The 15671-nt window shown below is 41.9% G+C and overlaps 1 protein-coding gene across 2 annotated transcripts in view; it reads left to right on the top strand.

The window, feature by feature from the left end:
• The window catches only part of LOC306999427 (uncharacterized protein), a 101514-nt gene that overhangs the window by 59833 nt on the left and 26010 nt on the right, over positions 1-15671 (top strand). For both annotated transcript variants that reach the window (XM_079614087.1, XM_079614088.1), the window contains exon 13: positions 13956-14129. In XM_079614087.1, coding sequence (XP_079470213.1) covers positions 13956-14129 — 174 coding nt within the window. The remainder of the gene's footprint in view (positions 1-13955; positions 14130-15671) is intronic.

The raw sequence follows: 15671 nt of genomic DNA, 5'->3' as shown, positions 1-15671 counted from the left end.
AGAGGGGAACAGGGAACGAGACACAGCTGGGGCAAATGACATAAACGAGAGGGACCATACAACTAACAAGGCACACACCTGAAACAAAGGAACTAATAATTAAGCAGGCTAGGGATAAATGAATACAATAAGCACACACAGAATCAAGGAAACTGAATGAAATAAAACAGACCAAACACAAAGAAACATGAATGAAATAAAACAAAGTCCAAACACACAGAAACAGAACCTGATCATCACAACTGTTGATTTCCTCTTTTCCTGATCATTTGGAATGAGGATATAAAAAAACAAACAAAAAAAAACATGTAAATAATTTCCAACATCAATTCAATATATTTCCTGAATATTACAGATGAACTGATCAAAAAGTAGGCTATTTTTCACATGTGTTTACTACTAAAGTATTGTAATATAAGTAGTACTTTTTTGTTTTTGTATATTTTTATATAGGCTACTTTCCTATTTTATTGTTCGTTTCCTCTTTTCCGATCATTTGGAATGAGGATAAATTTTTTTTTTTTAAAAAAAGCATGTAAACAAGTTCCAACATCAATTCAATATCTACTATTTTCTGAATATTACTGATGAACTGATCAAAAAGTAGGCTACTGTTCACATGCGTTTTACTACTATATAGTACAGTAATAATTTAGTACTTTCTCCTGTTATTGTTGGTTTCATCTTTTCTCATCATTTGGAATGAGGATAAAAAAATAAAATAAAATAAAAAGCATGTAAATAAGTTCCAACATCAATTCAATATCAACTATTTCCTGAATATTACTGATGAACCGATCAAAAAGTAGGCTACTGTTCACATGCGTTTTACTACTATATAGTATAGTAATAATTTAGTACTTTCTCCTGTTATTGTTGGTTTCCTCTTTTCTCATCATTTGGAATGAGGATAAAAAAAATAAAAAAATAAAAAAAGCATGTAAATAAGTTCCAACATCAATTCAATATCAACTATTTCCTGAATATTACTGATGAACTGATCAAAAAGTAGGCTACTGATCACATGCGTTTTACTACTATATAGTATAGTAATAATTTAGTGCTTTCTCCTGTTATTGTTGGTTTCCTATTTTCTCATCATTTGGAATGAGGATAAAAATATTTTTTTAAAAAAAAGCATATAAATAAGTTCCAACATCAATTCAATGTCTACTATTTCCTGAATATTACTGATGAACTGATCAAAAAGTAGGCTACTGTTCACATGCGTTTTACTACTATATAGTATAGTAATAATTTAGTACTTTCTCCTGTTATTGTTGGTTTCATCTTTTCTCATGATTTGGAATGAGGATAAAAAAATAAAAAAAGCATGTAAATAAGTTCCAACATCAATTCAATATCTACTATTTCCTGAATATTATGAAATTCAAGAGGGCCGCCCCCTGATGACTTCATAATATGCAAATTAGATGAGTATATTTACACCCCACATAAACTATTAGTCATCCCCAACATTTTTCTAATTTACTGTAGATCTCTATCTTTAAGTAATTTCAAGCCACAAGCTTTTGAAATTTTGATGTAAAAATCTAGCATTTTTTAAAAAAAACCTTGGCGCCTAAAGGGTTAAGGCCTGTAAGCCTACACCTATGTGAGGTAGCCAGTCTAGCCAACAGAAAAAAATAAACCATGGCAGCCAGACAATAATTCAAGTTGAAAAAAATTGTACCCATCTTAGCAAAGTAGCTTAAGGCCTTAAGTGAACACTAAACAAACTCTCCTCTCCACATAACTGCAGACCAAGTGATCTACATTGTCTTCAGATTTTTGTTCAGGAAAATAATTTGATCCACATGCTCTGGGAGAAGTGCACTTCTCTGAGCAGTGATGATATCTCCGGCGGTGGAAAATACCCTCTCAGAGGAAACACTAGTGCCAGGGATACAGAGGTACCTTTTAGCAAGTTGTGACAAGAGTGGATACTGATACTGGTACTCCTTCCACCAGACCAGTGGATCTTCTTTCACTTCCAGAAGATCTGCCTCCTTGTAGCGGGTCATCTGCTCCTTGGCCTCGTCCTCTTGGGTATTTTTCTTGGTTCGTGCTGCACCACCACCGTATCGTTCACCAAGAAGGGCAGCCAGTGGACAAGCAGCCTTGGATTCCTGGGTGGAGGATGCTGACCTTCAAATAAATAAACAATAATAAAAAATAAAAAACATTACTTATAGTTAAGAACATTACATAATTCCTACACAGAAGTTCAGACAACACAGTGCGCTTCACTGGATAACAATGGGTAATACTACTGACCTTGACTGCTCACTCCTTCCATTAATTGCTCTCCTTCATCCACAGCATCTTCATCTTCTTTAGATGCCATCCCCTCATCATCAGCACGATCATTTGCTGTGCCCTCTTCATCCACACTCCAAAGTGACTAAATTAAATAAGTCAACTTGAAATGACATTCATGGGCTTTTATTGTATACATCTTTTAATTACTATGTTAAATATGCCTTTAAACCTGTTAACATTATAGTATTTATCTATGTTAAACTAATGTAGGATTTGCCTTTTAAACTAGCAGCAGTACCATCACTGCCTTACCTCTGATGGCTGCATGCTCAGTCTTGCAGCCTCTACAATCAGTCCATCATAAACTTCCTGTCTTTTATCTTCAGTCAGGAAGGGAAGACTTTTGAATCCTTGAGGTCCTTGTACCTTGAGGTCAATGTACCTCTTCCGAAGATCCCCAGCCATGGCAGCCTTCATCTCTTTTATGACTGCAGATTCACCTTCGATCGGTTTCAGTCCATTGATCAGTGTGTCCTGGAGGGGTGCGACGACTGACTGTGTGGGGGTCTTCTCCTTGGACATGTACTGTGTAGCCTCTTTCATGGGCTTCAGAGCGCTGACTACTTCTTCAGCTGTTGTCACGTCTGACTCAGTCAGTGTGCACAGATCTTCACTCGAGAGCAGGGTTGCGCAGATGGCCGGTTGTTGCTCCAGGAATCTTTCCAGCATGTCATGCGCACTATTCCATCTGTAGTTAAATAAAAGAAATATACTTTATTTATATTTTATTTATAGACAGCATGGATGCTTTACATAAAAGACTAAACAAATTAAATAATAATGTAATTAATAAATTAATAAGTAATAAAAAAACAAAATAAACTATTGAAAAGTAACCACACACTAACCTGGTAACTACATCCGTCATCAACTTGTGCTCTGGTAGTCGTAGAAGCCTCTGTTTCTCTTTCAGCATGTGGTTGGCTGTGGTGCTCCATCTGAAGAAACTCACAATCCGTCTCACCCTTCCCAGCAGGCGTGCCACTGCTGTGATTTTGAGGGCACGTTGTGCAGCTAGATTTAGTGTATGAGCATAACATTTGACATGAAGTGTGAATGCTGCCTCCTCAGCTGCGATTGTCATATTTGACGCATTGTCAGTGACGATTACTGGATCCTTTTCTGTGATTCCCCACTCAGCGAGGGCCTTTCTCAGATGTTCTGCCAGGTTTTGTCCGGTGTGGCTCTCAGGCATGTCCCTGGTTTGTAAAACATAATTAACAAGCTCCCATTCCTCGTTGATAAAGTGGGCCGTGATGGTGACATATGCTTCAGTTGTGCGCGTGGTCCAGCCATCGCACGTCAGGGCAACTCTCTCCGCGCTGGCCAGGGAGGCTTTAACGTGTGCCCTTGTCTGAGCGTACAGCCCGGGAATGCAAACCTTGGTGAGGTGTTCGCGGGTTGGAATAGGATAGTGGGGCTCCATCGCGTTCACCATGCGCCTAAAGCCGGGGTTTTCCACCACTGAATACGGTCTCAAATCCTGACAAATAAATGCAATGGACAATGCATTTGGCAATGGCAATGGACTCTGTAATTTTCTGCGACCTTGGTGAAGCAGATGGAAACTTGTGGGAACAACCGCCATCGATGTCCAGCGTAGTTTGTTTTGGGTCACACGGCCGCTGCTGTCTGCGTCTGTGTCTGTGTAAAGTTAGTACAGGTAACTTGCTCTACAGCAACACTAGCGGCTGGCTGACCAAATCGCTCTTCCTGCAAAGTGAACGGGGGTAAACACGGGGATTTGAATGGGACGTATGTATCGATACTCGCGGCAAAAAAAATCTATACTTTCTTTGGAAAAAAAATATCGATTTATATCGCAGAATCGATAAAATCGCCCAGCCCTAGTCCAGAGAGAGAAACATCTTCTGTCCATATTGTGATGGACATGATCACTACTTGAATGGCTGTTCTAGTTTCAGTCAGTTGAACAGAGATAAGAAAGTGAAATGGATTCAAACAAACAATCGCTGTTGGCGTTGTGGGCGAGGGCACCAAGCGGCGAAATGTAATCTCAGAACTCTTTGCAAGATCTGTAACAGCAGACACTTGTTTGTCCTCCATGAGGTTAATAATCGACCCACCACAAAGACAAATGACTCTCCTGATCCTGGACCCTCTGAGAGCTGCCTAGTGAACACCACCACAGAGACCTTGTACCTAGATCGACCCACTGGCAGTCGCCAAGTTTTGTTAAAACTTTGTAAGGTGCTCTTGAGAAATGGCGACCATTGCTTGGAAACTTACGCCATACTAGATGATGGGTCCGAACGTACAATACTCCTTCACTCTGCAGTTCAACAGCTTAAGTTGATGGGTCAGCCTGAAGAACTAGTTTTACGTACAGTACGTCAAGACCGCCATAATCTACAAGGGGGTGCTGTGGCTTTTACTGTGTCACATGCCTTCCAACCTGAGATTTCCTTCAAGATACACAAGGCCTTTACCGCTGAACCACTCGGGCTAGCTGAACATACACATCCAGTCAGTGAGTTACAGAGAAAGTATCGGCATCTACAGGGATTACCGCTGCAACAGATTGATTCCGTACAGCCACTCCTCCTCATAGGTTTTGACTATCCACATCTCATTACACCAGTTGAAGCAGTTCGTCTAGGCCCTCCAAATGGACCTGCTGCCATCAGGACCCGTCTGGGTTGGACACTGCAGTGTCCCACTCAAGAAATTAAGCAGTGCCTCTCAGAACAACAGTGTCTCTTCACTTCTACTTCCTTTTCCCCTACCGACCTGTATAATCAAGTGGAGAGATTATGGCAATTAGATGTGCTTCCGTATCGCAGTGAGAAACTCATTATTCGATCCAAGCAAAATCAAGAGGCCATTGCTTTACTTGAGTCAAAGACGACTAGAGTTATGGTAGATGGAGTTGCTCGATATGCCACTCCGTTGCTTCGAGTGAAGAACATGCCCATACTACAACCCCCAAAGGATAGTACCCTGCCTTGTCTCAGAGGAATAGAAAGGAGGTTAGCCAAAGATCCAACTCAAGCAGCATCTTATAGGGCCGAGATGAAAAGGTTGAAGGAGGAAGGATATGCTTCAGTGATATCTCCAGAACATGTGGCAACTGAATCATGGTATACCCCCCACTATATGACTCAGCACAATGGAAAGAACAGAGTCGTTTTCAACTGTTCCTTTCAGCACAGAGGGAAGAACCTGAACCAACTCCTACTTCCAGGTCCTACATTAGGCCCTACCCTGATGTCCGTTCTGCTGAGGTTCCATGAGCACATTGTGGCTTTAAGCAGTGACATCAGGGGAATGTTCCATCAGGTGCATCTACTGCCTGAGGATCGCCCTCTGTTACGCTTCCTGTGGAGAGATCTCAAGAGAGAAGAGCTTCCCCAAGTCTATGAGTGGCAAGTCCTTCCCTTTGGGACGACATGCAGCCCATGTTGTGCAACATTTGCATTACAGAAACACATCATGGATCATAGTCAACCAGGAGAAGATGTCTGTGAAAGCATTGAGAAATCCTTCTATGTGGACAACTTCCTCCAAAGTTTCAGTTCTGAGGAAAAAGCAGAGTCACTGGTGACAAAGTTGCGAAACCTCTTAGCCACAGGTGGGTTTGATTTAAGACAATGGGCTAGTAACTTCCCTAATGTCCTGAGCCATGTCCCTTCTCCTGCTAGGTCCACCAGCTTTGAATTGTGGCTGACACAAGGTCAACCAGATGCTCATGAATCCACACTTGGTCTACACTGGCACTGTTTATCGGACACACTGTCATACAAGTTACAAGTAGTCAACATTGACTACTCAGTCCCCACAATGCCCAACATTTATAAGGTCTTGGCCAGCCAATATTACCCATTGGGTTACATTGTCCCGTATACTACAAGAGCTAAAATATTAGTTCAACACCTGTTGGACAAGAAGAGGGAATGGGATGATCCCCAACTACCAAGTGAGTTACTCCACGCCTAGCAGGCATGGGAAATGGAGTTGCCAGACCTCCAACTCATATCTCTCCCCAGGTGTTATGTTACTGCAGAGTTAGACAAAACCCAATGTCTAAGAGAGATACATATCTTTTGCGATGCCTCAGAGCAAGCCTACGGCTCAGTAGCCTATCTACGGACACAGAGTCCCCAGGGAGACACAGAAGTAGCTTTCCTGACTGCCCGTTCAAGAGTTTCCCCAAAAAAGCGGCAGTCAATCCCTCGTTTGGAGCTGTGTGCTGCCTTAACTGGAGCTCAGCTGGCTAAGCTTCTGATGTCAGAGCTTAGCATTCCAATCCAGCATGTCACGCTCTGGTCTGATTCAACTACTGTGCTAACCTGGATTCAAGCTGATTTAAGGTTTTTGTTGGAACGAGAGTAGCAGAGATACAGGAATTGACCGACCCAGGGGCTTGGCATTATGTAGATTCCAAAACAAATCCAGCCGACGACATCACACGTGGCAAAACTTTGGTTGAGTTGTCTAATCCAAGCCGGTGGAACCAGGGCCCACCATTTCTTCTTCTGCACACAGATCAGTGGCCTCAGAGTCCACTTCTCCATCTACAGAGGGATAATGAGGAGGTGAAACGAGCTACTTTTTGCGGGCTTATTGTTCCAGCCATAAATCCAGCATTGCCTGACTTTGGTCAGTTTCAGTCCTATGACAAATTGCTCAAAGCTACTGCCCAGATATTGCATGGGGCGGCTGCGGATAATGATGTTCTGACTGCAGATGAATACCAAGAAGCAGAACTAGCTCTCCTCCGCCTGGCCCAGAGCCAAAGTTTCCCTGTTGAAGTCAGCCATCTTAAGTCAGGTAAACCTTTACCCACGAGTAGGCGTCTCCTGTGTCTCGCTCCAGAATATGATAGTAATATGCAGCTCCTTAGGGTTGGTGGTCGCCTCAGAAGGACAGGACAAGTAGATGAATTTGCAATTCACCCCATAGTTCTTGATTCTAGACATTCCCTGACCAAGTTGATCATTCAAGATTTTGATGCGAAACTGCACCATCCAGGAGCAGAACGTGTATTTGCAGAAGTGCGACGCAAATACTGGATCTTGAAGGGCAGGGAAGTTATTCGGCAACATCAAAGATCTTGTTTAGGCTGTAAAACATGGAGAGGTAAGCCAAGCACTCAGAAGATGGCTGACCTTCCCCCATCAAGGCTGCGCTTATTGCAACCAACCTACTACTCAACGGGGGTAGATTGTTTTGGACCCTACCTCGTTAAAATTGGACGCAGAAATGAGAAACGATGGGGTATCATATTTAAGTGTCTGACAACACGATCTGTGTATTTAGACATCCTCAGCAACATAGACACTGACTCATTCTTAATGACCTTCAGACGATTCATCTCCCGTAGGGGGAAGCCATTTGAGATAATCTCAGATCAGGGGACGAATTTTCGGGGTGGTGATCGAGAGTTACAAGAAGCTTTTTCTGCATTTCACCCAACATTAAAAGAGCAGCTAGCCGACCAACAGATTCGATTCAAGTTCAATCCCCCTGGTGCTCCACACTTTGGAGGCTGTTGGGAAAGGGAAATCCGATCCCTTAAAACTGCCCTCTGTGCTACTATAGGGGATCAGATTGTAACCGAGGAAGACTACGAACTGTACTTTTTGAGATTGAGGGCATACTCAACTCTAAACCCCTCGGTTATACCTCGTCTGATGTAGCGGACTTAGACCCAATCACTCCTAATATGCTGCTCATGGGGCGGCTGGACTCATCCCTACCTCAAGTGGTGTATCCACAATCAGAGATGTTGAGTAGAAGACGGTGGAGGCATAGTCAGATTATGGCAGACCATTTCTGGAAACATTTCATCCGCAATTACCTACCAGGACTTCAGTCACGCCAAAAATGGCACAGAGAGTCGGGAAACTTAACACCTGGAACTATTGTCATGATTGTTGACCAGCAGCTCCCTCGGGCTCTGTGGCCAGTTGGACAAGTTACTAAAGTTTTCCCCCGAAGAAGATTGTAGAGTCAGGGTGGCCGAGGTTGAAGTAAAGAACAAAACCTACCTTCGCCCAATTTCCCGTCTTATCAGCCTCCCTAATCTGCCAGACTGATTACCCCTTAGTATTGTGCCCAAACTGAGATTGCCTTTTCCAAGGTATACATTTACAGAGGAAATGTGGGGGCGGCTGTTAAAAAGGCTCTCCAATCTGTATTATATTTATAAAAGAGACTCTAATGCCCCCTTGTGGCTAAATAAATATTACGTTAAGAGATAGAAGACGTGCATTAACGGAACAGTCTAGTTATTGGGGCGTGGTCTATAGCGCATACACAGAGAAAGTTTGATGGAGTTATGCTGCTTGTTTTGATCTATTTGACAGAAACCACTCCTGTTTAAATGTGGCTGCATATTAAAGAGATATACGTCTCTGACCGGACGTCTTGTGACTGCTCACTTTCCACCAGAACATAAGATAGTACTTCATTACAATTATACTCTACTAAAACACTTTATACTCAATATCTCACAGTGAGTCTGAGTTCACATTATATTCATGCAACATTTTCACCTTAGTATTTTGTGATCTGGTGAAATAAAGATGATGATCTCTCTTAGGGATGAAGCGATACCACTTTTCCCCGAACGAGTCTGATACGATACTTTCATTTTTAGTAATCGCCGATAATGAGTACAGATACCGATACCTGTATTTTCACTGCATTTGTAATTATTAAATGTATTGAGAATTTAAATTATATTAGTTGGCTTAATTTGTTCATTAAATATATATTTCCTTCAGTTATTTTCCTGCTTAATCAAGCCTGCTAAAATGCATTGTATGAGCTTATGTTACTGAACACTGTTCCTTCTATTGCTTCTATCATATTTCATCTTTCATTCAATAGCCCAGCACATATTTAGAGCAGCTCCAGCAGGACTCAGTGTGAGGATCGGGTCAGTGCTTCACAGGTTCAGACAACAGTAAAATATCTATTCTTTATTCACATTTTGATAATACAACAAAAACTACCAGCCTAATTAATGTGAATTTAAAACATTACTAAAGACAAGTAAGCAGTCACTAATAAAATAAGAACAAATAATCAAATTACAAATAGCACAAATAAATACAATATAAGAAAGAAAGGCTACAAATTAAATAAACAGTGTTTTTACAGTTTTTCGGGTAGATCTAACAGTAGTTTTTAGGTACAGACATTTGAATAAAGTGATCAAATGTGAAATAACACTGCATATTCATTACTGTATGAATTAAATGTAGACTTTTTGTAAAGTTACTAAAGGGTAGCCTATTTACTCAAGAGTAGTGAGAAATTGATTTGTGCTTTGTTTGATTAGCATTACAACACATCAGCAGGTTTATTAGACTGCTTTCCCTTTAACCCTCTGGGGTCTGAGGTGTTTTCTGGGTCCTGGAGGTGTTCTGACATGCTCTAAAATTTGTGCTTATTTCTGTTACTTGTGATATTTTCATGGCTAAAGTCTTATTACACTGCATTCAGCACCATCTCATATACAATAATATGTCCGCAGCATGTATGTAAAAGTTTGTAGTTTTGAGATAACATTTATGCTTGGTTTGTGAAAATGACAACAAAAAAAAATCACTGAAATAAGGTCATGAAACCCAAGCTGATTATTTATTCACAAGACTTTTGAAAATTGTATCACGTAGCCTAGAATATTTGCTCCAAAACTATGTGAAAATCACCTTGACTACTCATTCAGATAAGACAATATTTTTATTTAAAATGTGTAAGACATGTCTTGTGTAAGAAAGCTTTATGGGAGTAGGCGTAAACCACCCCATGAATATTGAGTGTTTCACACCTGAGAAAGACAAAGAGCCTCCCATAATGGCCCTATTAGGAGCTCTCAGGCACTATCATTACAGTACCTTGTACAAAGAATGAGGAGATTTAAGAATGGCTTTTTAATTGTTTGGATTTATTTACAACACAACATAATCCAAAGATACACAACAAATGGCAAAAAAACCACATTATTTAACACACTGAACTAAAGACAGAGACTTAACCAGTCACACACCTTTGTGCCATTCCTGAAACATAGTACATACCTGTAATTTCCAAGGTGTTTGAAAAAAAAAAAAAAAGCTGTGAACATGCTGATATCAAGAGAAACTAGGCCTGCACGATTTTGGAAATACATTTTAGAAATTTATAAAAAACACACACACACACACACACACACATATATATATATATATATATATATATATATACTGTATATATATATATATATATATATAATGAACACCAGGTTTGTTGTGCCTTGTAGGCATACGTGCAGGGCTGCATAAAATAATAACAATAGTAGGCTTTAGCAGGCATCGTTAAAAAGGAACACTTCAGTAACACTACACTAGAGAAAAATATATTTATTATCATATCAAATGTTTACATCAATATGACATTACATCGATATGACGTTATGAAATGAGATTGGAGTAAAAACATAAAGCCTATGTTTGGTGCGTTTTGCGGATCGGGACGAACCGCGTCCGACAGGCATAAATATATATTTTCTCATACTAATTACACATGTACGTTTGTTTGTGTGGAAAGAATTCGGAAATTTCAACAGATGAGCGCATCAGTGTGCACAGAGCAACAAGGCTCTTAACACAGGCGCGCATGCACGTGTTTCGTTGTCACGGCTACATAAACAAATTTCCGCACACAGGAAGACAGATGTTATGGTAATATTTTACATGTATTTTAATCACAAACATGAACGTTTGCATCAAGTGAAAGCATCAGGCACATTGGCTACCTACATTATAAGCTGTTTTAAATGTAAAATGTTCAATGCCGCGCTGATGTGGGCTCGGGTCGGGTATCCATCCTCTATTTCAAACACACAGCACGACTGAGAACATTCACTGAAGCATCGAGCAACAGTTCGACTGCAATGTGAAGTTTATGCAACATTACTAACTAATATAATTCTGAATTATTACTTACCTTAAAATATTTCTTGTCTTCAAATCGTGTTCTTCTTCTTTGATGTAAATCCAATAATCTCACAGCGTGTCTTCCAAACTCGACGAACAGCAGAGGATTGATGAAGTTAGGTGCATTGTTTTTGAGGTAATGAGCGCGTTTGCGTGGAAGATTTGCATATTAATATATTTTGCGCGTGTGGCTGAGGTCACATTAAAACTAATGAGCAAGGGTTAGAGAAGCTGGATATCTTGTTGGTTTTATACAAATTACTTAAACAGAGAATATTTGTTTTCGTTTTGAATCAGATCATTTAAAACTACACACTTAAATGTTTCTAAATATATAGAGCTCACAAATGTGTGACAAGTATTCGCTGAGTTTTGTTTATGTTTAGAGACGTGCTCAAGAAAAAAAAAGTTTACGAGACGGAGAGGCAGAAAGCACAGCCTGTTTAATTTCTTTATTTTACAAAAGCACAACGTTTTGTTTTGATTGTAAGTGGACACATACAAAACTAGACATCTCACAGATTCCTTTTTCATATTTATTAAGTCTGTATGACCATAAATTACGGAGTATTTTAAGTTTATTTAGCTGCTATGTGAAAAAAATTGCGCAAATCACGCCGGTGTTATTGCCGACCCCAGAGGGTTAAGACCGAACGCACAGACCCCATCAGAATATACTGTCTACTTCACTTGAGATATAACAGACTGTGTTTACTGGGTTACTCGCCAAGACGGGTGTTTTTACATAATTTTGTGTGAGTTTATCCATACAAGCACAAGACGTGTAAGATAACTCAGTTCATTGTTGGCCAGCAGCCATATCACCCCATAGCCCAAGACTGGTTGCCCACTGAAGCTAAGCAGGGCTGAGCCTGGTTAGTACCTGGATGGGAGACTCCTGGGAAATTCAGGTTGCTGCTGGTAGAGGTGTTAGTGAGGCCAGCAGGGGGCGCTCACCCTGTGGTCTGTGTGGGTCCTAACACCCCAGTATAGTGACGGGGACACTATACTGCCAAAGAGTGCCGTCCTTCGGATGAGACGTTAAACCGAGGTCCTGACTCTCTGTGGTCATTAAAAATCCCAGGATGTCCTTCGAAAAAGAGTAGGGGTGTAACCCCGGCATCCTGGCCAAATTTGCCCCCTTGACCTCTGTCCATCATGGCCCCCTAATCATCCCTATATACTGATTGGCTTCATCACTGTCTCCTCTCCACCAATAAGCTGGTGTGTGGTGGGCGTTCTGGCGCAATATGGCTGCCGTCGCATCATCCAGGTGGATGCTGCACATTGGTGGTGGTTGAGGAGATTTATCCCCTTCTATGTAAAGCGCTTTGAGGTCTTAGAAAAAGCGCTATATAAATGTAACAAATTAATTATTAATTAATTATTCACACGCTGTCTGAGACGCTGGTTTTCGGGGCGCGCGCTTTGGATGTTTGCATTCATGAAACTTCTTGAGCAGCAAACGTCCTGTAATAATGTAGAGAACCACTCGTTATAAATAAACCAGGTTACAGTTCATGTTCTACTTACATTTATAAAACGGTTCGTTCCAATCCTTGATTCTGATTGGTCAATAGCTGTGTTTTATTCACGATAAAACACGGCTATGACCGCTTCACCCAACGGTTCTATGTATCACTACACAACACCCCTAGGAACCACTCTTAGCAACGCATGTTTGATCTCATCGATATTGTTCACTGAAGCTATAGTAGAGTATTGTGAGAGATCGAGTAAGCATGTACCTGCATTTACAGTAGATATAGCATTTTCCTTCAGGTCAGTCCTATATATTCATAATACAAAAATCAGTTTGAATGTCCGCTGCGATATCTTGTCCTTTTAACAGTTAAGGGGTTTCCCCGTGCGCATAGTCATCTGTCAGTTGCGTCTTCCTTCTCTGTGATCACAAGTTTGAGTCCTTTCAACATAAAAGTCTTCTCTACTGACTGACTCGCTCATAAAGACAGTCTTTGCCGCCATCTATTGGCAAAATAATGTATGTAACTTCTGTTGCTGTTTACAGTCAGGGACTACTTTTTCCAGCGGAAGGAAGTCTTTTAGTGATTTTACTTCTTGAAAGTTGCATAGATACATACTTTTCGGCTTTAATAGTTGTATTGTGTGGTAACCGTTTTATAAAAGCAATAAGGTACTGGAGGCTAGTGCTGTATCGCGAGGGTACTCCGCTTCGCGTCGTGCCTAACAATGGCCTTCAGCCGTGACTTATTCACGATACAGCACAGCCTCTCCTACCTTATTGCTTACATACAATTTAGTCTCTCTCTCTCTCTCTCTCTCTCTCTCTCTCTCTCTCTCTCTCTCTCTCTCTCGTCAGTTAACGTTAATAATAAAACCACAGCTAAATGGACCTTACTATATTTCCTTTAATATTCCACTAATTAGATACATCATAGACAGCCTTCTTTTTTATCCCATTATACTCTCTGTTGTCAGTGTGTCTTTGTCTGGACACACACACTGTACACACGCTGCCTGGTATCGGTTGCTGGTATCAGAGCATTTTTATGAGTACGAGTACATGAGCTCAGTATCGGTGCATCCCTAATCTCTCTTCCTCTGTCTGCTTTATTTGCTGATGAAGATGACGTGACGTTACAGAATAAACAGTTTTCTTTTCTTCTGTCTTATTTTCTGCTTTCTCTCTCTCTGCTAATGTAGTTTAAGCTGCTGTGATATTACGGATGAAGGTTGTTCTGATGTGACTTCAGCTCTGAACTCAAACCCATCACACCTGAGAGAACTGGACCTGAGCAGGAATAACCTAGGAGACTCTGGAGTGAAAAACCTCAGTGATCTACTGATGAACCCACAACTCAAGCTGGAGAAACTACAGTTAGTGTCATTATACTCTACAGCAATTACAGTGTGACTAAAGTTTATTTATTTGAAGACAGCAGGGCTTATGTTTCATTGTTTAAAGCAGTGCACTTTCTGGGGTTTCCCTATTGCTCACATTTTTATGTGTTTTTTATCTAGATAGTAATTGTTTAATTTCCAGCATTTGATACAATGTACTGATTGTGAACATGCAGAAATCTGCCTTTTCAACAGAGAATAAAGAAGAGAGACGTCAAATAAATAGTTAAAATGAAAGAGAAGAAACTGTGTCTTCCAGCGCACAGAACGTCTCGGTTACGGATGTAACCCTCGTTCCCTGAGTAGGGAACGGAGACGTTACGTCGAATGACGACGAAATGGGGTTCACTTAGTAGCCTATCCTCTTCGAACAGTAATAAAACGAGTCAATGGGCTTAAGAATACACATACGGAGGGGGGTGCATACGGAGAACACTGGGGTGTCCAGCCTGCAGGGTGGAATATTTCAACCCCAGGGGTGGCAGACTGGCTTGCCAAAGGAAAGACACATGCTCGAGAGAGGCTTACAGTGGAAATACACACGTGGGGGTCGCCCAGAGGGGGAACCATGCACATGGCGGCACCTAGCCAACGCGAAAGCTGCCAGAGGCATAACTCTGGCGTTGACGTCAACAGTGCTGGAGGGACTCAGGGCTTATCAGGCTCACCTGAGGAGAATATCGCACGTATCCAGTCCGTGGAGTGGAATGGCGAGCAAGCGAAGACACCTGAGCGGGTCCTAGTACCGGCTGGTTGAAGCGAGTACACGGGAGGACACTGGCTCCACTCGGAGATTGTAGAATCTGGCGAATGTGTTGGGTGTCGCCCAGCCTGCAGCGCTGCAGATGTCTGTTAGCGAGGCGCCATGCACTAGAGCCCAAGAGGAGGCCACACTCTGGGTGGAGTGGGCCGTCACACCAAGGGGACACGGTTGACCTTGCTGCTGGTAAGCCAAAGCAATGGCGTCCACTATCCAGTGAGACAACCTTTGCTTGGAGAGACCCTTTCCCTTCAGCTTCCCACCATAACAGACAAAGAGCTGGTCTGAGGTCCTGAAACACTGCGTTCTGTCTACATAAGCACGGAGGGCGCGTACTGGACAGAGCAATACCAAGGCTGGGTCTGCCTCCTCCAGGGGCAGCGCTTGCAGGTTCACCACCTGGTCCCGGAAGAGAGTGGTGGGAACCTTGGGCACATATCCAGGCCGGGGTCTCAGGATCACGTGAGAATAGGCCGGCCCGAATTCCAGGCACGCTTCGTCTACAGAAAATGCGTGCAGGTCCCCTACCCTCTTGATGGAGGCCAATGCAACCAGGAGCGCTGTCTTGATTGACAGGAACTTAAGCTCCACTGATTGCAGAAGCTCAAAGGGAACACTCTGCATGGCAGTTAGAACCACTGAGAGGTCCCAAGAGGGAACGAGAGGAGAGCGAGGAGGATTTAGTCTCCTCGCTCCTCTCAGGAACCTGATGACCAGATCGTGCTTTCCCACGGACTTACCTTCGACTGCGTCGTGAT

The sequence above is a fragment of the Phoxinus phoxinus genome, assembly GCF_949152265.1.
Source record: "Phoxinus phoxinus genome assembly, chromosome: 5".
Taxonomy (NCBI): domain Eukaryota; kingdom Metazoa; phylum Chordata; class Actinopteri; order Cypriniformes; family Leuciscidae; genus Phoxinus; species Phoxinus phoxinus.
The sequence above is the reverse complement of the archived record's forward strand: the minus strand, read 5'-3'. Positions and strand labels throughout refer to the sequence as shown.